Raw genomic sequence first — 26,887 nt, forward strand, 5'->3', positions numbered from 1 at the left:
TATTTTTCATGTAAGTTATGGCAAATGTATTGAATGAATTTAATCTTACTTGTGGCAAAATTATTTCTCTATAAAAGTAAATTTTCGAAAAATGATTAATTGTTTTACATATAGATTAATGCCTTCAATCAAGCACGTTTTTAATAAAGTTTCCGCTTGTGTATTATTATGTGTCCTGCTTAAAAAAAACCATGAATATAAAACACATGAATATAAACACATGAATATAAAACACATGAATATAAAACACATGAATATAAACACATGAATATAAACACATGAATTTAAACACATGAATATAAAACACATGAATATAAACACATGAATATAAACACATGAATATAAAACACATGAATATAAACACATGAATATAAACACATGAATATAAAACACATGAATACAAACACATGAATATAAACACATGAATATAAAACACATGAATATAAACACATGAATATAAACACATGAATACAAACACATGAATATAAACACATGAATATAAAACACATGAATATAAACACATGAATATAAACACATGAATATAAACACATGAATATAAAACACATGAATATAAACACATGAATATAAACACATGAATATAAAACACATGAATATAAACACATGATTATAAACACATGAATATAAAACACATGAATATAAACACATGAATATAAAACACATGAATACAAACAGATGAATATAAAAACATGAATATAAACACATGAATATAAAACACATGAATATAAACACATGAATATAAAACACATGAATATAAAACACATGAATATAAACACATGAATATAAACACATGAATTTAAACACATGAATATAAAACACATGAATATAAACACATGAATATAAACACATGAATATAAAACACATGAATATAAACACATGAATATAAACACATGAATATAAAACACATGAATACAAACACATGAATATAAACACATGAATATAAAACACATGAATATAAAGACATGAATATAAACACATGAATACAAACACATGAATATAAACACATGAATATAAAACACATGAATATAAACACATGAATATAAACACATGAATATAAACACATGAATATAAAACACATTAATATAAACACATGAATATAAACACATGAATATAAACACATGAATATAAACACATGAATATAAACACATGAATTTAAACACATGAATATAAAACACATGAATATAAACACATGAATTTAAACACATGAATATAAAACACATGAATATAAACACATGAATATAAAACACATGAATTTAAACACATGAATATAAAACACATGAATATAAACACATGAATATAAACACATGAATATAAAACACATGAATATAAACACATGAATATAAAACACATGAATACAAACACATGAATACAAACACATGAATATAAACACATGAATATAAAACACATGAATACAAACACATGAATATAAACACATGAATACAAACACATGAATACAAACACATGAATATAAACACATGAATATAAACACATGAATATAAAACACATGAATACAAACACATGAATTTAAAAACATGAATATAAACACATGAATATAAAACACATGAATATAAACACATGAATATAAACACATGAATATAAACACATGAATATAAACACATGAATATAAAACACATGAATATAAACACATGAATATAAACACATGAATATAAACACATGAATATAAAACACATGAATACAAACACATGAATATAAAAACATGAATATAAACACATGAATATAAAACACATGAATATAAACACATGAATATAAACACATGAATATAAACACATGAATACAAACACATGAATATAAACACATGAATATAAACACATGAATACAAACACATGAATACAAACACATGAATATAAACACATGAATACAAACACATGAATATAAACACATGAATATAAACACATGAATATAAACACATGAATACAAACACATGAATACAAACACATGAATATAAAACACATGAATACAAACACATGAATTTAAAAACATGAATATAAACACATGAATATAAAACACATGAATATAAACACATGAAAATAAAACACATGAATATAAACACATGAATATAAACACATGAATATAAAACACATGAATATAAACACATGAATATAAACACATGAATACAAACACATGAATATAAACACATGAATATAAACACATGAATATAAACACATGAATATAAACACATGAATTTAAACACATGAATATAAAACACATGAATATAAACACATGAATTTAAACACATGAATATAAAACACATGAATATAAACACATGAATATAAAACACATGAATTTAAACACATGAATATAAAACACATGAATATAAACACATGAATATAAACACATGAATATAAAACACATGAATATAAACACATGAATATAAAACACATGAATACAAACACATGAATACAAACACATGAATATAAACACATGAATATAAAACACATGAATACAAACACATGAATACAAACACATGAATATAAACACATGAATATAAACACATGAATATAAAACACATGAATACAAACACATGAATTTAAAAACATGAATATAAACACATGAATATAAAACACATGAATATAAACACATGAATATAAACACATGAATATAAACACATGAATATAAACACATGAATATAAAACACATGAATATAAACACATGAATATAAACACATGAATATAAACACATGAATATAAAACACATGAATACAAACACATGAATATAAAAACATGAATATAAACACATGAATATAAAACACATGAATATAAACACATGAATATAAACACATGAATATAAACACATGAATACAAACACATGAATATAAACACATGAATATAAACACATGAATACAAACACATGAATACAAACACATGAATATAAACACATGAATACAAACACATGAATATAAACACATGAATATAAACACATGAATATAAACACATGAATACAAACACATGAATACAAACACATGAATATAAAACACATGAATACAAACACATGAATTTAAAAACATGAATATAAACACATGAATATAAAACACATGAATATAAACACATGAAAATAAAACACATGAATATAAACACATGAATATAAACACATGAATATAAAACACATGAATATAAACACATGAATATAAACACATGAATACAAACACATGAATATAAACACATGAATATAAACACATGAATACAAACACATGAATACAAACACATGAATATAAACACATGAATATAAACACATGAATATAAACACATGAATACAAACACATGAATATAAACACATGAATATAAACACATGAATACAAACACATGAATATAAACACATGAATATAAACACATGAATATAAAACACATGAATATAAACACATGAATACAAACACATGAATATAAACACATGAATATAAACACATGAATATAAACACATGAATATAAACACATGATGTAAATTAAATTACGTGATGTTTTTCTAAAACACGTTGGGTGTCGCCGCAGCGCCCTTCCGGCGTGGGCGTGGCCTCCCGGGATGAGGGGCGGGGCTTCCCAGGCCGGATCCCTCACGCTTCGTCCGCGGGGGAGAGAGGAGGCAGCGCCCCAAGCGGCAGCACCAGCAGCGGCACCAGCAGCGCGGGCAGCAGCAACAGCGGCGACGGCACAGGGACCTTCTATCTCCGCTTCACCCACCCACCCAGCCCGCTCTATAGTAACACCGCGCAGAGTTGAACCAAGACGTCTATTCCCCCTCCGCGGGTGTTATTTCAGAGAGAAACGCCGTTTTCCGGCGCCTTGCTAGCATCCGGGTGTCTGGTGGAGCTAGCCCCGTCCGCACTTCACTTCCACCGCGTTAAAGGACTATTTTCCCCCCAAGCCCCAAATGTTTTTGTGACTCTGCTGGTGACCGAGACGCCGGGAAGCACAAGGTGAGGTCGAATTTAATCCCTATTAATCCACATGATGTGGACCGCCGCCGTGGGACGGTGGCGGCGGCGGGGTGTTTTTTTTTTTTTTTTTCCGTTGGGGGGGACGACGGTTCCTGCTGGGTGTGGATGCAGCGGTTTAACGGGCGTAACGGCTCCGCGCCGTGGGGAGCCCCCGCGTCGGTTCATAACGCTCTCGAACCGGCGCCGGGAGATGAGAAATATATTTGTTTGGGTTGGGTCTGAGCGCGTTGGGTTTCTTCCCCTCCCCTTTGAGAGAGAGAATAAGAAAGAGCAGTCCCTTTGTGGGGTCTGTGTGGAGAACACGGAGGAGTCGGGCCTCCTGGCTGCGTTTTTACCACCAAAGATGGCAGTGGGGCTGGGGACTGGCCGAGGCTTGGCTCTGATCACCGTCCACTTCACTGCGATCAATACTTTAGTGCCAAAATCAAGTATATGTGGCTTTATATTGTCACAGGGCAGAGAAAATGATCCCCAGGGGGGAAACAGGGCTGCTATTCTTCTTAGCTCCCCCGTATGAAGCATAAATGGGGCCATTGTGACCCACAAAACTTTATTTTCTGGTCCATTTGTCTGTTGGGTGGAGGGGAGAGGTTCTTAAAGTAATAATATACACTTTTCGAAGCCCAGTTACAACGTGCTTCACAGAGAAGACCCAATAAGAAAAACTAAAGAAGTTGTACGAGGAATAAACAAACACAGATACCACATTCATCCACAAAGGGAAGTTGCCAAACAGGACTAATACATCAGGCAACAAGTCAGAAAATCTAATAAAAGCTTGAGTATGATAATAACTCTACTCTAAATCCAGATTTTCAATCTGTGATCTTGTGCGTGTTCATTAAATCTGACTTTTTCAGAAGTTTCCTAATCACTTTTTCTATTCATAAATGTTGTAAATGGATTTTGAAGTGCCTTGCAAGGAACTCAAGGACACACGCAAACAAAAAGCCAGCAAATGTTATTTACCCCCGCAGAGCTATCGCCATCCCGTGTGCTTTCTAAACTGGTTTTTGGATTCCTGGCACCAGATTGAGGCAGTAAGCCGCTCTGGTTAGCCAGAGTCTCGTGTCGAGCCTCGCCCTCCGCCGTGGTTCAGGGCAGTAGTACGCCGCCCGACAAGACCCGTCTTGTCCCTGCTGATCCTCCTCCTGTTGAGCAGGACGCAGCCTGGGGCCATGGTTTTATTCCATTGGCAGGAGAAGCCAACCAACCAACCAACCAGCCAGCCTGCCTGCCTGCCTGCTTGCTCCTGGGAAGGGTAGCTGCTTCAAACTAGTAAAACACATGCCGTGTTAGTGATATGAGGTTGTTTTTAGAGTCTTAATTACTAGACCGCCTCCGGTTACAAGCTGCTTTATAATCACACGGGGACAGAGTGGCATCGGGTGAAGAGTGGCTTTATGCATCTTTGGTCCAGTGTGATGTGTAAGGATCACGTAAGGGCCGGGCCTCCTAATTGTAGACTCAGTAGATTGACCGCTGTCAGGAGCACTGAGTCACTTCCCTTAGTTACACTGTTTTGGTGTCGGGACACAATGGCATGGTGCCGGTTTGCTGTGCGGTGCTCGAGGCTGCCGGGCTCCGCAGACCCCTGACAGCCTTGTTGCAAACCCCCCCCCCCAGAGGTGAGTCACGGGAGAGGACAGACCTGGCTCTGATGACTGGTGGTGAGGCGGCAAGAAGGCATTTCATCACAGTTCAATGAGCGAGTAGGAGTGCCCGAAATTTGCTCAAACCTGTCCCAGTTATCAGAGAAATTCTCTTCAAGTTGCTGCCGACAGTTGAACTCTAACGGGAAGGAATAAATAATAATAATAATAATCTCTCTCAGCAATCATCTCGCCTCACCCTGTCGTCTCTTAACCCAAACAACGGGCTTTCCAAATATCTCGCCCTGTTTTGGTCCCCAGGCCCAGAAAACTCTCTCACTCTCACCATTAAAGAGGACTCGTGCTCTAGTCCAAGTACGAAATGGAAAATGATGTCATAGAGATTGCATAGTGGGTCCAGCAGGGAGGTGGTGTGGTACTGGTTAGGATGGAATGTTTGGTCTCATCTCTGTGGGGGGAGATTGGGATCTGCTCATCTCCCCCATATGACGTACGCCACCCAGAGAAAACATGCTCATTTTGTTACGAAAAGAAAAGGGAGCTGTGGGTAACGCCGTCCAGGTTGTAAGCCATTATCAGATTGGGTGATGTCATCATCTCGGTGAGACGGTATTTGACCAGAATTTTATTTAATTTTTATTTTTTACTCTTATTTGGAAAAAGCTGCAGAGCCCACATAGCCCCGCCTCCTCTCACTCATGCACCGTCCGTCCGTCCGTTTTATCAGATGCAAAAAAACCCAAGTGATGTTGGCGTTCTATATCGGCCATCGACGACCCTGCTCTCTAAATATCGGCATCGGCATCAGCCAATGAAAACCCATATCGGTAGACCACTAGCGTAAACAAACATGGAGGAACGTGGCTCTTCGGGGAATGACGCATTGGGTGGATTATTTCAACATTAGCCCGTCTGCTCCTGCACTGCGACAACATAAGGCGAGGGTTGACCACCGAGCCGAACCCAAGCAGCTTTCTGCTTTTTGTTTTCCAATCGCGTTTCAGTAAATATAGAAGACACAGGTAGCGTTTGTACAACGTAATTTGCCTTTTACTACCAGGGTTCCCCTATTGCAAAAATAACACAAGTTTTATTATTTTGGTGAGTAACTTAAAAGTAGTGTTATAAGTAACTTATTACCTTACACAGAAAGTAATGTTGTAAAGTAACATATTACTTTTAACTGAAAGTAACAAGTAATGTCACAAATTACATGATAAAAGTAACTTTCCCAAGACTGGAAATAAAACCATTTCTTCACTCATTCTGCCTCTTTCTCACTGATTGACTTTTTAGTCTACAGGGTGTAGAGAAAAGTCTTCCACCTCTAAACTTTGGTTTGAGTAGTCGCAAGTCAGGAGAGTCCAGGGGGATGCAGGAAGTGGGCTTGTCTGATTAAATGATCAAATCTAGCGCCAAAGGAATGTTGCCGGGGCCTGTGGAAGTCTCCGCTGCTGCCTTTGCTGTTGGCTTGAAATGGTATCAGCAATCTAGGGTTTGCAGTTTGCATGGTTTTACCCTCACTGGTAGTGATTTGCGTTGGAAGATGCGGAATGACGTCCTTAAATTTAAATTAGTTGTAGTGACATGAGGCCACAGAAGAACGAAAAAACACAGCGGCCAGACTATTATAAATAATAGTATAATCTACCAGAGACTGAGATTCTCTGTAATGTGCCTCATTACTGTTAGTTTAGATCACAGCCCCCAATTGGACACAAAGGTTTTTTTAACATCCAGGTTTAAAAGCTTTCTATCCGCAGCACAGTGAGTCCGGTGTTGTAGGTTGAACTTCCGCTGAATGAGCTGTGATTGCAGTTAAAAGCGGCAGCTTGCTTTTTACCTTCCTGATCCATCCACAGTCCATTTAGAAAGAGCGTCTGGGGGTCTGGGGTCTGGCGGGGGGCGACTGGGCGTCGTCTAATGAAGGGAAATAGATGCAATGTCCTGCTGAGACTCTTTGGGGACTTGCGGACCGACAGCGGGCTCTGACTTGTAACAGCAGCTGGCTGGATGGATGGCTGACTTCTGTCCGTGGAGGGGGGCACCCTCCTCCCATAATGCACAGATAACCCACCCAGGTTTAACAATGCCAGCTAGTTTTGAATGCAACCTCCCCTTCTGTGTGTTTCTCTGAGTTTGCCTCGCCTGTGTGAACATCTTCAGACGGGCCACCTCTGATCCAACAGCCCTGTTTGGCTTAAATACCAGACAAAGAAATCACTATTAATTCTAGGGGGAAATTCAGGGACTCAGGGATTTAGCAAAAACCTCTTGAGTCATTCAGGGTGATTTTACCACAAAGTAGAATTAAAGTTTGTAAACCACCGGTAACAGGCAGCTGGCAATATATAAGTAGTTTTTGTTTGTAGCATGAATGTTTTAGCTGCATCTTGTGCAACAGTCGAACATTTACACACGTTTCTACCTGCGAGCAGCTTACCATGCCCTTTCTCATGGGGCAAAAATATGTCATGGCACAAGGTGGTTAGAAATAGCTTGGGTGGTTAACCGCTGCTTGTGTTGAAAGGAGAACTGCAATACATTCTGGTTTCCCTGTTCAAACCTCTCGTGGTATAATTTCAACTGTAGCCTGCCCCACAAGTCCATGCATGCTTCAAAGACAAAGTGTTGATAGCGGTAAAATATGTGCACCAGCAAGATGTGTCTCAGAAACGCATCCCTCCTGAAAAGATGTGATCAGAGTAGAAGTGGCAGTAGACCTGCATAATTTATTGTGTTCAACAGCTAGCTTTAGCTTTTACCAATCACTTAATTGTCTGTCTAAAAAGTTGTTCCCTACCTTCCCACATACAGTGAAGTATTCTGATTTGACGCAGTATTCAGAGTTGACGCACCTTTCATGTATTTCCTAATGATCACCAGATACATCTCAATGACTCAATATATAACTTAATCTCAAAGGGGAACTTGTCTGCGAACGACATCCCCTGTCTGCAGACGTTTCAACGCTTCCTTACAACATTTTCAGGCGACGCACAAACCTCTTCAGTCTGTTTGCACAAGGAGGGTTCCGAAAGCTAGCAGACATAGTAGCATTCAAACACAACTAAAACTTATCAAGGAATGACTAAAAAAATGGAAATAATCAAAACTCTTTGTCATTTTGGATGCCCCATGCACCTCCCCAAATATCCCACTTTAAGAACCGCTGACTTATCTTAACTGTACAACATTGAACCGTGGGAGTCTGTCCTTCCCCTAATCTAGAATAAAATGTGATTCTACCCGATTAAAGAAAACATCTGTGATGAATGGATGAGTTGAGTATAAGGGTCGTTGTGCTTTATCAGCTCACACGAGGCGTGTTAGAATCAGAATCTTTGTTGCTTTCATTTTTCTTCGTTCGGTGCATGCAGGAAACATAAATGTAAAATTGAACAATAGGAAAACCACCTGTAAATATGTAAGAATATGTAAAATAAGGCTTTGTTGTTTGGTTTTGTTTTTTTAATTTAGAGCTGTAAAGTTTGTGCAGGAATGTGCAAATGTTTCGGAGAGAGTTTCAGCAACGACAGTGTTTAATGTCTCAGCTTTGACTGTAGACGCAACAAGCTGATAAAATTCCAGCACTTTTCAGGTGCAGAGGATTTTGTGCTTACATGGCACAGCATGGGGCTGTTAAGCAGGCTTTAGGGCAGGGAGTGCCTTGTGTGTCTCTGCAAAGCCATTTGAAACTAACTGATAAAGGTTAGAAAAAAACCTCCACTTGACCTGTAAACAAATTCACATTATGAAGGTTCAACCATGTGGGAAACCTTTTAGTTCAACAATTTCAACTCTCATTGCTTTGTAGGTTATTTAGTCGGAAAAAGTACATATAAAAAAAAAAAAAAAAGTTACATTTATTTGGCAAAATTTGAATTCCCTCACACTTAAATGTCTCAGATTCCCTTTTAAGGTGCATCAAATAGTTTGCTTCTCATAAAATAAATGGCTTTTACAAAGTTTGAATGCATTTTAGAATGGAAGGTACATAGATTATGGTTAACTTTTGCAGCTGCAAAAGTATTGAATAACTGTTAAACTAAACTGAAAACAGTGTTTAAAGGTTTTAAATGCTGCCTTTTGTCCTCAAGTCTGTATTTCTTCAGACAAGAAAAGGTTAGCTGGAAAAAACTGCTATTTAGAAGATGTGTAGCGATGAGAAAGGGTCAGAAACTCTTCTGCCCTGTCTACACTGCTGGGAGTCATATAGACCTGCCAGGTCTCACTGATCATTTGCTTATGAAGGTTCTTCAAATGCATCAGGATAAAATTGACACTGGCAGGTACAGATAGCAATACTCCTCAGGGGTTAAAAAACAAACAAACCATTGTGTCTGTAGGAATCCTTTGGGTAACTTGGATGTTCTTTGCAGATAAAACTAAAGGGGGCATTTAAAAATGTGCACCAATTTCTGATTTACAAATCTACAGGTTCAGCAGCCAGATTAAAGCTTGAGATACACTTACGACGTGAGAACAAAAGACATTAGAACCACCAGAGAACATGTCCCAGAACACCGTCAGCAGGATACTCAGTCACAACTCAGTGAAAACTCTGCAGTGAAAGAAGCATGACCGTGACAGTGAGAGGGGTTGGCAGTGGTTTTGCTTTATATAAAGATTGAAAAAAATATATTTATTGTGAAATCAAACTCAATGTCATTTATTGACAGTCCCTGTATTTCCTCAAATTGTGACCGGGGCTTTAATTTACCCCAACTGCCGTCTGGGTGCCGTGCTCCTCAAAATAAATACGTCTAAAATAAACTGGCATTATTTTTTTGCTCGGAGACACGCGGGGAGCAGTTGACCAATCGTTCTCCATTACGCAGTCCACTGTCCTGGTGTCCGCAGCATATGGACCAGTTGCAACAGGGGGAGCTCTCAGAACGAGAAATAGACAGAAGACAAAGTTGGGCTCGGGCTTGAGCAGAGAACACGGCGAGGACCCAGACCACCGCGTCAATTTGTTCTCATCTTGTTCTGAACGCATCTTTTTGTCAAAAACCCGTCCTTCTTTTTAAGTGTGCCTCCACCTTAACTTTCTATGTTCCTACCCTATGTTCTCTCGGCCTCCGGGCGGATCCCCTGTCCCGTTCTTTTAACCGCGTCTCTACTTGACCACGGTAACTTGACCAAAACAATGTCACACCCAGGCGCTGGGGGTGGGGGTGGAGACGTCACACCAGGGCTGAATTCTTTACATGGCAACTGCATGTGTGAGCGGTGGAATGCCTGGAGAATTGAATCAGTGAGACAGAGTGCTGTTTTCCCCTGAAGCCATGGCTTCAGAGTGGAGTTTAAATCAACCGGCCCAGACCTGTGTGCGTGTAATGGCAGACCTGTGTCCCCTTCAGAGAAACACCGCCACCTACTTACAGCCAAAGAGGGAGATTCCAGATAAAGCGTTTGTCTGCCGAGTGGTCCCATCTTGTGGAGCTAAATAAATAAAATAAATTATTTAAAATGAATTATAGCCAAGCTATAATTCATTTTATAGCTTGGCTATAAAATGAATTTCCCAGGAAAGAAATGTTACATTTTCTGACTGTGTGAAGGCTGTCGAGGAAAAAGCAAATGAAATGGGAGAGAAAAGCCAAAATGCTCAATGTGCTGAGCAGCGTTTTGACTCGGAGGTCAAAAGTTGACTGATCAAATTCATCAGTCGGTTTCAGTCCAATTTTAGATCTAGGTTAAGATCTGTTTTAGTGTTTCGGGAGGTTAAACTACAGTTCTTCAGTAGGGCTGCAACTAATGAAATAAGACTATTTTGATAGTCAAATAATCTATAGATTATTGAAACAAATAATCAACTATTCCGGTTATGAATTGCACAGTTGGTTTTTCTTTATTAAACATGTTGCTTTCGAGTAATGAGGTCATACCTTCAAAGTTGTCCTAGAAAGTTGTTTTGTTTACATCCCAGCAACAAGCCTGCAGCTACAGACAGACAGGTCTCCCCAATAGAGCCCGACTGATATATCTGTTTGGCTTATATATCGGTCATTGTATAACTTTATTGACCGCATCGGGATCGGCAGTTTATGCAGCCGATGTGACTATTTTTAAATAAGTATAATTAACAAAAATAAACATTGATTATTTATCCTGTACTTGTTTGTTTTACACAACTTTTAAGTTACGCACCAATATAAGCGCAGAACTCTGCGCTTATATTTAGAGTCACGTTTGAACATGGACACAGGTTTCTAAACAGGAAGCAGGACTTGACATTAAGCCTTTTAAGCCACTTCTGCCAAGTGGCAGAGATGTTTTATTTGCCTGATAGACAAATGTATTTGTCCGAAATGGAAAATCTAGGCCTATTAAAAAAAGATGAAACCAACAGGCATTTGAATAATTATTATATTTTATTAACGTACAAAACCTATAATTAATTTTTATTGGGTAACAATTGCAATAAATAAAGTATATATACACAGTATAATGTACATATGGGTCGGGTGATCAATTCTATTTTCATACATCCAATCGTGGCTACTCCAGAGTATTCGCCGCCTGCCGATCCGGAGTCACAACACGCCACTGAAATGCCAGCATGGATGACGTGGAAAGAAATATTTATTCATTTTTATTAAATAACTTATTCTCTGTTAAGGTTGTTGTTATTGTTATTTAGTTTTTAGTTATTAAAGCTCGTAATACTTGAGAATTTCATTTTGATCAAAGATTTTAAATAATTATCTTGAGCGTGGCTCAACATCTGATGGAGGAAATTGCAGGAAATTTTCAGCGTCAAACACTTCATTTCCTGCCTTTTCTGCATCAATTCATGGTGGAAATATCTTTATTTATGTGAAGGAAACATAAAAACATTTTTATTGGGGGGCGGGGGGAGATGCACATTTTGTTAACATTGAGAGGGCGGATCACCTGCACCCCCCCCAAAAATCTCTCGCTAAACGGCATCTTGGCTGGTAAACAATAACTATTTAGAGGTATAGAGAATTGTAACAGAACCATTGAAATGGTCTTCCTCCGTTAGACAATGGAGCAAGAAAAGTATTGAGAATGAAACATAGAACAATAGGATAGTTTTTTTTCCATTGAATGCCTTGCTTTCATTGTAATTGTTTAATTTGTTTTAGAGGATGTTAATTGAGTCCAGTCACATTAAATCATGATAGGTGTTATATTTTTTGTAGTTTAATAAATATAAACAAAATACTTCATAGTTAAAATAAATGCTCGGGAGCTCTGGGAGTCGGCTCATCCTGCTCACTGAAAAGAGACAAACTTTTCAACATTACTTTCTGCAAGCGTCTCTTCTCATCCACCCACCACATCCGCTCTGTACCTTCTTCTCTGATCAGACTTTTTTTTTCAGAATTCTCCTCATCATATCGCAGCACCATGTCGAACATGATCTTATCTTTAATACCACAAGGTGCGAGCTGCGGCACCAGGCTTTGCCCAAAACATTGGTAATCGGCTGGTAAGGACTCTCCAAAATGAGGGCCGGCATCAGACCCAAAAATCTGGCGTCGGTGGCTCTATTCCTTACAGGAACTTTACTTGTAACACGGCCAAATCATAGTTTCTGGTTGTTGCTTAATGGAAAGAAGGTTCTGCGTAACCTGGCCTGCTATTTATAATAAAGGCAGCAGAGCAAATTAGGGAGATTCAGAAGTGCTCAGCACTGTTCAGTGTCTCCCTCCAACCTGACCATACAAAGCCATGATTCAGCACTGAGTTTATCCCCACCAGTCCAAATATTAGGCTCACCCGTCTGTCATCCGGACTACACTGGCTTTAGTTTCTGTCTGACGGTGTTGGAATGGGGTGATGGCCAGAGATGGACCAGTCAGACGTACTGAAGGATGTTGAGTTTGGAGAAAGGTGTTGAGTTTTTTGTTTGTTGCCAGATTTGGAACAAACAAAAGAAGAGATTTGGAGTTACTCTGCCTTCAGGCCCCATTTACCCTTTTTCACTCCACTCCTAAAACCAGATTAAGACAACGTTTAAAAGCATTTTAATTAAACAAAAAAAACAGCATTGAGCATTTAAAAAAAGTGCCTGTATCCTATAGTATTTGAAAAGTACCAGGATGACTTAAACTATCCAGAGAAATGTTGTTCAGTTGTAGTATACAAGCTAAGCATGTTTGGGAGTCAGAATGGGTTCCATCATTTGTGAAATGGAAAAGGTTGGATCTCCTCCTGAAGTGACCCTTCACAGTGACGTGGAGATCCATTTCCATCTTCAACACACTGTCTGTTTCCCAGACTGAATCAGAGCCCTCTTTGAAACTGATAAGCCCCCATCCCCCATCACCGCCTGGCAGCCGGCCATGGTGCGTCATGGATTCCCATACTGTGCAGTCAGCCGAGTTTCCCAAACCCAGAGCTGCTCACTGCTCACCGTTTAGGAAATGATGGACAGAAGCAGTCATTTTCTTATTAGGATGACGTTTGTTTTATTCCAATGAGCAAATAACAAGAGGCCATGGAGCTCACGGTAAATGTAGTCTTAATTACTTAATGAACTCTTTTCCAAGATTCAAAAAGTCACGACTAAAAATCTACCGAGATCAAACTTGCGGTTGATACTTAAAAAAATGTTGCATCCGAACACGTCCATAATGTTTTCATTGCAGTATGAGATAAGTTGTTTGAATTGATGGCATTCCGGCACTGAAGTCCGCCAGGCTGTTGTCAGTTAGAGAGGTGGTGGAAACTGTGGCGGCGGCCTCCAAAACTCCAACCGTTTGTTTGTTTTTCTGTTACTACTGTTCTGAAAAGCCTTCCAAACTGCCTGAACTGAAAATAAATTCCAAAGAGAAGTAATCATGTTATGACTGCAGTGTGCAGTGAACTGCGCGGCGTCTTAAACTTACTACCCACAAAACCATCACACCTCCACCGGCAACGGCACAACCACAACGTATCCCTGAAGATTTGATAGAAACTAACCGCTGCCCCCTCATGCCGACCTCAGACTACGTGATTCGAGCTTAATTTTCCACTCGCCGGCAGGTTTTTGGAGATCGCTGAGGCAAAGCCCCAAATTCAAAGCCACTGCTCGCAGAAGCTGGGAGATATCAAGCAGTTTAATATCTGGTGGTGTCGGGGTCGACTCGGGAGTGACGCACCGGTCTACAGCCAATGAGAGTGCGGGGGGGCGATAACGACAACAACACAGCTATTTTACTTGTCTTCTCTAGGTTTTTAATATATATTTTTTTTTTTACTAAAATTCTGCTTTTATTGTTGTTTTTTTACAGTGCCCCACTGTGGTGTGGGCTGTAGTAAAGACAATCTGAATCCCACAGTTTGTGATAGACCCAGAGTTGTAAACACAGTTTGCCTTCAGGAATGTTGAGGAGGAGCCAGAGGAACTTTTTTCTCTCTCTGAAGAGAAGTATTTTTGGTGCCTGGTTTGACTCTCGATAGGGCTTGTACATCCTAATGCATTGTGGGAGTTTTGTAGATGAGTCGGCCATCGTTGTTGTAGCAGTTCTAACATTGTTCAAGTTCTGTTTGTGATCAAGGACTATGGGAATGCAAAAAAATAAATACATTTATACATTTACATTTACATTTAGTCATTTAGCAGACGCTTTTATCCAAAGCGACTTACAAGGGATTTATAAAGACCGAGGAAAGGAGAAGGGATGATAACAGGACAAAAGGCTTGGAGGTGCTAAAGAACCACACTAGAATATGCCAGGATAATAATGTGGATCCCCACAAACTCCCCAACAAAGAATGTACTACTGATCTGGACTTGCTGCCTCTAGCCCTGATTGGTATTTTTATGTGTCTCTTGGTTGGTGTGAGTGCTTATTCCGTGTATTTGCTAGGTTATACACTACTCCACACTGTAATTTGATTGTATAGATTAGGACTGCAGGAACAAAATAAGAATAGAATTTGAATATTAAAAAAAAAAAAGTCACTATTCAATTGCTGACATTGCCATTCAAATGTGTATTTTTATTGTTATTTTTATTATTCAAGATTCAAGATTCAAGATTTTTATTTGTCACATACATATACATACTTCCATACATATATGCAGTGAAATGTAATGCAACGCACCCGGTGATAGCACACAAGAAGTCCTAGGAAAAAGTACTAAAATAAAATAAAAAGTAGAAAATTACTTTCTAATAGACCGACTAACTGACTCCTAAAACGTAATACAGTAAGTGGAATACTTATAGAATAAGATAAAAAATATATAGAATAAAATACAATAAAAAATAAATTGAAATAAAATGGAATAGGTTGAAGGAATATGGCTATGTATATACAGATATGTGCATTTAAAGTGGCATGTGAATTAAAGTGGCATGTGAATGTGAATAGTGTGAGGTAGTGTTTGGGATAATACAGCACAGTATACAACAGTACGGCGCAGCAATACGGCATCACGAACAACCCTGAACAGTGATACAGTATGCGGTACAGTATGCTACATACAGTACAGTAGGTAGTGGAGCCTAGTGCATGGCTCAGTTAGGACCCCTGGTGAGGTCAGCGTTGACAGTTCTGATGGCTTGAGGGAAGAAACTCCGTCTCAGTCTCTCTGTTCTCGCTGCGTGACTGCGGAGGCGCTTGCCTGACCGCAGCAGCTGAAACAGTCCGTTGTTGGGGTGATGAGGATCCTTCATGATCCTACGGGCTCTGCTACTACACCTCCTGGTGTATAACTCCTGCAAGGGGGGGAGGGTAGTTCCAGTGGTACGTTCAGCTGAACGCACCACCCTCTGCAGGGCCCGCCTGTCCTGGGCAGTACAGTTCCCAAACCAGGCAGTGATGTTGCCTGTCAGGATGCTCTCCACTGCTCCAGAGTAGAAGGACTTGAGGATCCTCACCGAGACCCGGAATTTCCTCAGCTGCCTGAGGTGGTAGAGACGCTGCCTCGCCTTTCTCACCAGAGTGTCTGTGTGAACAGTCCATGTTAAGTCCTCTGTGATGTGGACTCCCAGATATCTGAAGCTGCTCACCCTATCGACAGAAGTCCCATTAATCCACAACGGCGCGTGCGTCCTCGATTGTGATCCACGCCTAAAGTCCACAATCAGCTCCTTGGTTTTGCTGACGTTCAGGTGGAGGCTGTTGTCCTGGCACCAGAGTGACAGGTCAGCCACCTCCTCGCGGTAGGCCTTCTCATCGCAGTCGGTGATCAGGCCCACGACCACAGTGTCGTCAGCAAACTTGATGATGGTGTTGGAGCTGGACCTGGCCACACAGTCATGTGTGTACAGGGAGTACAGTAGGGGGCTGAGGACGCAGCCCTGGGGGGATCCTGTATTCAGGGTGAGGGAGCTTGACATGTACTTCCCCACCTTGACCACCTGGGGGCGGCCTGTGAGGAAGTCCAGGATCCAGGTGCACAGCGGAGCATTCAATCCTAGCTCCAACAACTTGACAGCCAGTCTGGTGGGGACTATGGTGTTGAAAGCTGAACTATAATCAATGAACAGCAATCTCACATAGGCCCCCTTCTGGCCATCCAGGTGCGTGAGCGTGGTGTGCAGTACCTGAGAGACCGCGTCATCCGTGGATCTGTTCTGCCGGTACGCGAACTGCAACGGGTCCAAGGTGCGGGGGAGGGAGGCGCAGATGTAATCCTTAATCAGCCTCTCGAAACACTTCATGACCACCGAGGTGAGGGCCACCGGACGGTAGTCATTCAGGCAGGTTGGAGAGGCGATCTTCGGGACAGGAACGACGGTGGACCTCTTGAAACAGGATGGGACCCCTGATTCAGCCAGGGAGATGTTGAATATTGTGGTGAACACCGGAGCTAGCTGGTTAGCACAGGTCTTCAGTACTCGCCCAGATATGCCATCTGGACCCGCAGCTTTCCTGGTGTTCACCCGCATCAGAGCCCTCCTGACCTCGTGCACGGACACTGAGAGTGCGCGCTCGTCCCCAGCGGTGTAGCTCCAATTAGCCGGCGAGCTAGCGGTGCTGCTGCCAGACTCGAACCGCGCATAAAAGGAGTTCAGTTGGTTGGCCAGGGAGGCGTCCACACTCGTGGCTGGGGAGGAGCTGCTCTTGTAGTTTGTTATTGTTCGCAGCCCCTGCCACAAGCGTCTTGTGTCCCCCCGCTCCATCTGCAGCTCCACGGTGTCTCTGTACGTCCGTTTGGCGTCCCTCACCGTCCTCCGCAGATTGTACGACGCCGCTTTGTAGTTGTCCATGTTACCAGATACAAGTCCGTCGTTGTAAGCGGCCGTGCGCGCATTCAGAGCGCAGCGGATGGATTTATCGCGGCGTGATCTGATTTCCCGAAAGCAGGGAGCGAGACGGGCTTGTATCCGTTCTTGTAAGGAGTGTAACAATGGTCCAGAGTTCTGTCTCCCCTGGTGGCACACGTGATGTGTTGGTGGAAATTCGGCAGAACTTTTTTCAGGTTGGCCCTGTTAAAGTCCCCAGTCACCACCACAGCCGCGTCGGGATGTCTGTTCTGAAATCCGCACAACACATCGTGCAGAACCGACAGAGCTGCGTCGGTGTCCGCTTGCGGTGGGATATAAACGGCTGTAATGATGACCGTGCTGAATTCCCGGGGGAGATAAAATGGAAGGCATAGTATGGTCAGCTGTTCCAGGTTCGGCGAGCAGGAGTGGGAGAGGAATTTGGTGTTGTTGGCGTTACACCAGCGGTTGTTTACCATTAGGCAGACGCCTCCACCTTTGGATTTCCCCGACTCTCCCGTTCTGTCGCCGCGGAACACGGAGAAGGCCTCGGCTGGACGTATGGCTTCATCCGGCACCAGTGGGGTCAGCCATGTTTCCGTCAGGCAGAGGACGCAACAGTTCCTCGTGTCACGCTGGAATTGAATCCTCGCTCGAAGTTCATCCATCTTGTTCTCCAGGGACTGGACGTTAGCAAGAAGTATGCTTGGCAGAGGTGGACGGTAAGGTTGCGTCCTCATTCTGACCCGAATGCCGCCTCGTTTACCACGGTGCTTCCTCCGTGGGCCGGCTCGTGGAACAGCGACTCCATTTTTGTTGTTGTAGTTGTTGTTGCGAGTGTTCCCGCGTAGGATTTCCGCCGGCCACTCTGCTCCCACGGATAAAAAGTCCCAAAGTTGTTCGTTTAGGGAAATTTTTATATCCATGAGTGCATCGCGGCCGTATGAGTTAATTGTTGATGTTTTTCTGGCGAACATTGTGATAAAAAAAGGAAAAAAATACTAAAGAGTAAGAAAGAAACCGGAGCGCCGGCGCAGGCGACCGCTAGGGGCGGCGCCACTATCGCCACTGATTATTACTATTTTTAAATAAACAAACACATAAATAAATAATTTATTATAAATGTTTTGACTAACATGGGCAATAAAGTTCAATATGAATTCATCCAGTTCGTTGGAAAGTGAACGCACATTAGAGGGAAGTGAGGGTGTGCCAGGTCCACGCCAGCGGAGACGCACGACAGCGTTTCACTGTGTGTACATGGGAGAGTGTTGAGCCTTTGACCAGAATGTCCAGTAAATCCACTGATGTGGCGATGACAGTGGGAAATGAACCCGACCATCACCGACGGAATGTCCTCTAGGGCAGAGGTTCCCAACCACCGGCACGCACATCGTGCCAGGCCGCGGGGCATTTGCCACCGGGCCGTGGGAACTCGGGCGTTTTACAGGAGTGATCTGCGATTCGCTCCGCAGCAGAGCAGCAGTAGGAAACGGAGTAAACTGAATACATCTAGTGTTTTTATTTGCTTTGTTTGGAGGAAAGGTCGCTCTGATTGGAGATGCGGAACTGTGTGTGTAAACCCCCCAGTAGTACATTTAAGCATTAAAAATTAGAATATATTCAAATTATTTGAATGTGATTCTAGAGGAATATCTGCAGCCATCTCTACGCTGACTTTAATTTAATTGCATAGATAGAATAAATACCAAACAATGACCACAAGCGCAATCCTAAAAGAAATGCTGCTACCGAGTTACACACGGATACAATGCGCCTGCAGCTACAAAGATGGCGAATCTCCCAGAAGTCATTGCAGTGTGACGTGTACGTGACGACACGATGTACAAGAGGTTTTTTCAGATCTCCTTCATCGTCAGTGTCCCAGGTTTTTGCGAGTCTTGGAACACATCTTTCGTACCTCCATGTTGAATAGTTCTAATTTAGTTATTTTTTGATCTCATACTTGCCTCAGTGTGTTTCAGTTTTGTCGTCCTGTCTTTGCCTTCTTTATTTGTATTTTTTGCTGTACATTATCTGTCTTTTTACATTGTTGTCCAACAATAGTAGGATGTGACTGACTTCTGTTCTGGTTTGTTTAGTGAAGCCCCGCCCAGTTCAGTCCATGAAGCCCTCATGATAAGCTTTCATATTTACTTTTATATGTATCACATCTTATATTTATGTGTATACTGATAGTTTACTGATGCTTACTCAAGTCTGATTTATATATGTGTGTGCATCAGTACCTGCGAAGATGCTCGCACGTAGTCCAAAACCTTAGTGTTCCGTGCCTTGACGCGTTATATTAAGTTATATTCTTGGAGATGTTTTCGGACCACCGCGTCACACAACCGTGCGTTCAATGTTTGCGTCTCATACTGCCGTAGATTTACCGGGTCTTGATGGCCGTCTCATGCTGTTGGCCCGTGAGATCACCCGTCCCATCATGCTCTTTGGTTTGTATATATCGCCGAAGCTCTTGGGAGCGCTCAAATTAGAGACGGCCATTAGCGCAGGCCTCGCAGGATGTGTTTTTTTCCCTACAAGCTTGCACCCCCTGACCCGCAGCGCTGCGGCGGTATGCGCTGGTGGATTTATGTCGAAGAATGTGCGGCGTTCTCACACTGGGGAGGACGTGGGGGATCGCTGGTTTGGCGGTAATGTTTAACTTTTCTCGCCCGGTTTAAACTAAGAAAGCGCTCGGGACGGCACCGAGGCGCGTTTCTTTTAGTTCACTGCTCGACTGTGGACTTTGCCAACGTCGACCCCGCTTCACTTGGTTTATATATATTACCGGGTCAGAGAGCCGGGGGGGGGGGGGGGGGGGGGGGTTGAGAGACAGTATGAGTCGCTGGCTTTGAGGGTTGGGCAGCCAGTCACAGGAAGTGTGTCATGGTGGGTGCGGGGAACATTGCAGACCGAGAAGAAGGCATGAAATTGCTTGACCAAATATGGAGCAGTCGCACAAATGCTCTCACACACACACGCGCAACCACACACACACACACACACACACACACACACACACACCTCTGCTTCTGCGTTTTCGGTTACGGAGCTGTTGTGATCCCGTCTGGGTTTTTTTGGCTGCAAAGACCCCAGAATCCTAGGAATGCTGGTTCTTAGAGCGTCGGCCATGCTTCTTCCCTGTCAGGTCACTGATATTTAAGTGTCTTGCTAAGGATAAAACCTTCCCACTCTCAGTTCTGTTTGTCACTTGGTTACTGATTATTTGATTTTGACACTGTTTCCTGCGAGATACGCTGCTCATGAAAGGCATTTCACAGCACATTTCATGTACAAGGAGATAAAATACATTATATAGAAGCAAAGAACAATAAAAGTATAGAAATAAAAAGGTAAAAAGATAGACATTCGAGTGCAATTTAAAATAGGCCTACACTCTTAAAAGTGGCAGGAATTGAACCAGCACCCGCTTTGGTCAATGTCAAGACTGTTACTACACATTAAGGAGACGACAAACAAAAATAAAAGGTTAAAACAAGCTTGTAACAACAAAAAATAGTTACCTCTCGACGCAAATCATGTTCCATTTTTGAACTTGGTAGCAGTTTCATCTTATATCTGATTTTATTACAATGTGTTTTTTTTATTCTTTTATTACAGAATGAATATTAACAAAATAATATTTAAATCTAGTTACAGGAAATGACCATGGCCACGAAGTTCACAAACCCCAGTTTAGTACAACTCTGGTTGGAGATAACATTCCATTTTGGGTTGATTGTTGCGTTGTTTCGATTTTTCTGCTGCATTTTGGAAAAAATCAACAAACCAGCGGACATTCAGTTTCAGTTTGGAATGCAGTGTCGCTGGGTGGATTGCATTTCTAGGTGTTTATCAGTAAGTTCTGACATGAATATGTGCACAGATCTCCATCCCTGCTCAAACCTCATGGTCCCGCGCTCACAGAACGGTTTAAAGTCCGATCCTAAGGGGTTTTTGATACTTGTGTCTTCTAAGCAAAGCACGTTTCCTCTGACTCCACCTTCCCCGTGTTCATGTCTTCACAGATGGATTTGCGGTTACTTTTGATAGCGACATTATCTGCTGTCCTCTGCTCCACCTGGGCGCAGCAAGGTAAGATCAGCCACAACTCGACCATTTTCATCGTCAACACAAAATTATTGTGAAACACTTTGGAGCAAAATTGTTTTGGTTGTTTTAAAGTGCTATATAAATAAAGAGGGATTGGTTGTCATTCTGTGATTTGGATTTGGGTTTCATGAGGATCCCCAGTTGCTGATGCAGAACATCAGCTACTCTTCCTGGGGTCCATATGAAACATAACAACAGGCAAAACAACCACATGAAATGAAAATCACAAAAGTATAACAATATTCTTCTATTCTTTCCCAAACATGTGTGTGTGTGTGTGTGTGTGTGTGTGTGTGTGTGTGTGTTATTATTTTATTTTGTATTATTACTTTTTAATAAAGAAAGAAAAGCACTTCATATACAAACATAGTGAAATCTTGCAACATGTTGGTATTCCCTTGATGTCGCCATCCTCAATGTGATGTTCAATCATCAGAGGACGCATCCAAAGCTTGGGCCACGTGACATGATTTTTGGGGCATATTTGGCAGCGATTTGAGACGGTGCGTCGTCGTGGTAATCCAGGGAAGTCGCGCTCTAGAGTTGTAGCCGCCATCGATATGTGTGCGTGCCCTGACTCAAATCTCTCTCGACGTGATGCCAATGAGCCAGGTCACGTTTCAGTCAAACATGTTTGATATTATTGGAGCTAGTCTTTCCGTAATCATTTGGTGTGTGTGCGTCAAAGCCTCAAATCGCAATTCCTGCGCCTGCACGATGGTGAAGCCAAACAAAGCAACAAGTAGGGCGTGGTCTTCTGAGGTGGAGGAGCGGCTGGTGGAATTGTGGCGCCTCATGAGTGTCTGTGTGATGTCAGTCCTGTATGGCGTCCATGTTTGTTTTGGTGTCAAAATATTTACATTATATATAACATATATACATACAGAAAATACATTCTCGCGGGTGCAACCGTGCCACCAAACCGCTTCCATCCGTTCTCCGTCTTTAGATTTTTGCTCCTCAAAAGTAGCCGTTACGCGTGTGGTCAGAAGAGACTGGAAATTTGCAAAATCTCTTGTTTTTTCGTTGTTACAATTGGAAAATACTCGCATCATGTGGCTCCAGCTGAAGTGACTCATCTTCAAGATCTGATTTTAGTTCACAAAAAAAGCAATTTTTGGTCATTATGCTTTTAGTAAATACAGGTTGAACTCTCTGTCTTGGCTCATGTTCGCCACCTATTTGTTGCCGATTTATAAAGCAGATGAAGGTAAAAGACGAGGGGCGGTTCCACGGTCTGTCTAGCTCAGCTGAGTGAGAAGCTCCGGTAGATGTGTTGTCTGTACTTGTAGTAACGATCCTTTCCTAAACCGTGATGTCATGGCTTAGTGAACAGAGGCCTCATTAGCAGGAACCACTTTACTCCCTCTTAAGGCAACTTTATTTATACAGCACATTTCAACAACGAGGCAATTCAATGTGCTTAATATAAAACATCAGAAGCGTCAAGACAAAGTGTAAAAGGAAGAACACATTCAGTTAAGAAACAGAATGCATCAAATCAAGTCATAAAAGTGACAGTTCAGTGCAAGAAAATAATGTTCGGTTTAGTAAAAGGCAGCGGCAAACAAGTCTCCAGCCTTGATTTGGAAAAAAATAAAACGAAAGGTCTTTAAATAGAGAGTACAGCGGTCACACTTATGACATCATCGCCTGATCGTTATTATTTGAGCAGAATTGTTGGATTCAAAATAGTTTGATTCCACAGTCCTGTTTCCATCCAAATTTCAGTGGAATTTTAAGCTGACGTCAGAAATCTGGCAACAAATAGAATTTGAATGCGGTGACATTCCGTCCGTTGGGTGGAGGAAAATGTGCTGTCTCGCCAAATTCAACCTTCAATGACTATAAATGGCTGTTGTTCAACAGGTGGAAACATGTTTTTACCTTATTCAGTTGAAGACAATTCAAATGTTGAAGGCACTTATTTGTCTGAGATTTAATGCATTTTCATTACGGTGCCTGAGTTTCCCCTCCGTCCGTCTGATGTGGGCGGGTGGTGTTATTGTGGCTTCAACGTTGTGGTCGGTCTCTTCCAGAGGGGAGCGTCTGCATCAAGGCCAACGCGCAGTCGTGTGGGGAATGCATCCAGGTCGCAGAGACGTGCGGGTGGTGCACCGATGAAGTAAGTCAACGGGAAGTGGTGGAGAGGCCCTGTCTTCAAGCAGCGTTTTCAGCCGTCTGAACTTACTTTAGCGTATTCTGTTTTTCGGAGACTCGCGACTTTCACTCCGCCGCTCTTCCGGCACGGTCCCGTAACTTTAGCCTCGTGGTCAAAGGTAAACCAGTCAAATCGGACGGCGGAATTCTGAATCCACCTTCAGCTGTGGTCTGTCAAATTAAAAAATGGACTTCAGGTCGGTCAGTCTTTAGTTTTACAGCGTTGTGCCTTATTCCACTCTCTGTTATAACAGGGCACACAAAGTACTTTTACTTTTAATATTTGAAGTACCTTTTAGAGATTTTTACGCCTGCAGAGGAGAATTAGACCGGAATTCTGTTTCTCTCCTGACTCACTCCATTGTCCCAGGCTCCGCTCTGCACGGCCTTATGGGATGTCATGTGCATCCAATCTATGCTTTTTATTGGCTTCCCTCGTCATCTGTTTCTCCTTTTCTTCCCGCTAAGAGCCGCCGGTCTGTCCCTTAATGATCGCTAGCACCTCCAGCGGCTCCACTCGTCTCTGCTGTTATTTGTGTTAAATGCTGAGTTGAGAACATGAAACACACAGAGCCAAAGCCTCATATATTAATGCTGTATTAATTATGGGTATTGACGTAGAATAGCACAGCAGCTCTCAGAGATTCTGATTTCTCAGCCCCAGGGCGCTTTGTTGACGTTCCTTAATTTCTAAACCATCTTGGCGAGAGGCGGCCTTTACCTTAGCGCCTCCCAAGAACGCCGTGGCCCTGCCCATACCCCCTCCAGTGGACAGGGAAGTGCTGCTTTTAAAGTTGAAGGGAGTGTTGTGGCAGAGACAGAACATCACTCAAAGGAGGCTTAGACGTCGTTTAAAGGGTGGAAGATCTGAACCCACACGTCATGTGATAATTTGGAATCCACTCCGGAGTCTTATCAAATGATCTGGCGTGAAGAGAATATTTTCCGCCGACGGCCACACAAGGGGCGGCGGCTGCAACCGCGTTCTTCAGCAACGTGGTTGCCCCGATGTGGGGCATCTTAAAAACTCATCACTGTCTCGTTTTATCACATCCTGACGCCATCATCACTGACTCCCAACGACGGGTTTAAGTAACAAAGATGCCTGAGTTTTCCCTTCTTCTAAAAACAAACGTTGCTCTTGAAAGGAACTCTCTTTGAACGTTTCCGTTAAAGGTTCAGGGTGTAGAACTTAGTGGCATCTGGTGGTGAGGCTGCAGGTCGCAGCAAACTGAATTCTGAATTCAAAATTCTACACACTGCACCCCCCCCCCCCCCCCGCAGAAATTTCTGAACCAGGGCGAGTCCAAGTCGGCCCGGTGCGACGACCTGGAGTCCCTGCTGGCGAGGAAATGCGCCGTGGACAAGATAGAGAATCCCCGCGGCCACATCGTCGTCAACAAGGACACGCCCGTCACCAACCGCAAGAAGGACGTGGCCGAGAAGCTGAGCCCCGACCAGATCACCCAGATCCAGCCTCAGAAGCTCACCCTCACCCTGCGATCCGGTAACGCAGTCCCTCTGCTCACAGCCCTTCTTTTATCCTCTTACTGCTCCACCTCCTGGCTTAGCTGCTGCGCTGAATGTAGTTCCTTTAGGAATGGACCGATTGATCGGTCCAGCGATTAATTGAGCCAATTTTGCGCATTTTGAGATCATCGGTACCAGCCGGTGCCTGCGCTAACGAGGCAGATGAACCAAAAAGTGCTGTTTGGAAATACTTTGCATTTGAGGCAAAACTTGAACCTAATTTGAAGAACTGGAGTGGAGTTTTATTTATTTATTTATTTATTTATTTATTTCCTCCTCCAGACAGCGCTGCACCGGGCGTGCGTTCCGATTTTCCTGTGATTTAATTTTAGATCTATTTATTTTATTCCTAACTCGTATGGAACAAACGTTTTGAACACGACACGGTTCTTTTTAGTTGGGTTCGATAAGGGAACGGAGCGCACGGCGGAGCGCAGATCACGGGCGTCCCCACGCGACCGTCGAGGCGTCTCCATCGTGGAAATCGGTTGCCTTGGTGCCCGTTGTGGAGCATAAAACGTGCTCATAACACATGCTCATGGCATTAAAGGGAACCGGACGTCAAGGGCACCCTCTGCCCCCCCCCCCCCCCCCCCCCCCCCGCTTCAATACTTCATTTATAAGTAATAATAATAATAATAAATCCTGCACTTCTGCAAGGGGGAGACTCTATATTTCCTGACCAACCTTTAATATGACGCTGTTTATAACAAAAAAAATTTTTAGCGTTTATAATTGTTTATTTTTCATGTTTTTTTTAATACAAAGTTTAGTTTTTTGATAACCTGTTGACATTTATTTAGTTGATACATGTTTTATTTAAAGTTAGTGCACTGCAGACACAATGCATACAATATGTTAATGTTAAATAAATTTAAGTTCAGCAATTTTGTGCCTCACTTGTTAGATGTCGGTGTCGGCTGTTGGAAAACCCCATATGTGTCGATCACTGTGTCCACAGTGGCTAATGCTGACAAAAAGAGAGATTTAGAGGGTAAAGAAAGGAAAATGGATTTCCTGCTCCTTTGTTTTATATAAGTTACATTATAAAAGTTATGAGTTATATGATGTATTTATTTGAGGAACCAGTTCAGAGCAGGTCCTCACCAACGCGCTGAGGAATCGGTGGATAGAAATGCTTGGATGATCATTACCCGCTTTGTGTCTCATTTTCACAAGCGCTTTGGGTGCTGGCATCACTGAGTGTTTGTGGATGTTAGTGTTTATGTGGCGCTGCAGACGTGGCTCAAACACGCTCACCTTTAAGACTCTGAACTCAACTGGTTTCTGCAGTGAACAAAATGCCTTCGGTG

At 42.1% G+C, this 26,887-nt stretch overlaps 1 protein-coding gene across 2 annotated transcripts in view; it reads left to right on the forward strand.

Moving 5' to 3' along the window:
- The first annotated feature begins 3,702 nt into the window (after window positions 1-3,702).
- Window positions 3,703-26,887, forward strand: part of LOC307238157 (integrin beta-1-like) — a 35,565-nt gene continuing 12,380 nt past the window's right edge. For both annotated transcript variants that reach the window (XM_080011037.1, XM_080011038.1), the window contains exons 1-4: window positions 3,703-3,946; window positions 21,800-21,866; window positions 23,924-24,009; window positions 25,329-25,551. In XM_080011037.1, the coding sequence (XP_079867163.1) occupies window positions 21,800-21,866; window positions 23,924-24,009; window positions 25,329-25,551 (376 nt within the window). In that variant the 5' untranslated portion in view covers window positions 3,703-3,946. The remainder of the gene's footprint in view (window positions 3,947-21,799; window positions 21,867-23,923; window positions 24,010-25,328; window positions 25,552-26,887) is intronic.

The sequence above is a fragment of the Zeus faber genome, assembly GCF_960531495.2.
Source record: "Zeus faber genome assembly, chromosome: 12".
In the NCBI taxonomy this organism is placed as follows: domain Eukaryota; kingdom Metazoa; phylum Chordata; class Actinopteri; order Zeiformes; family Zeidae; genus Zeus; species Zeus faber.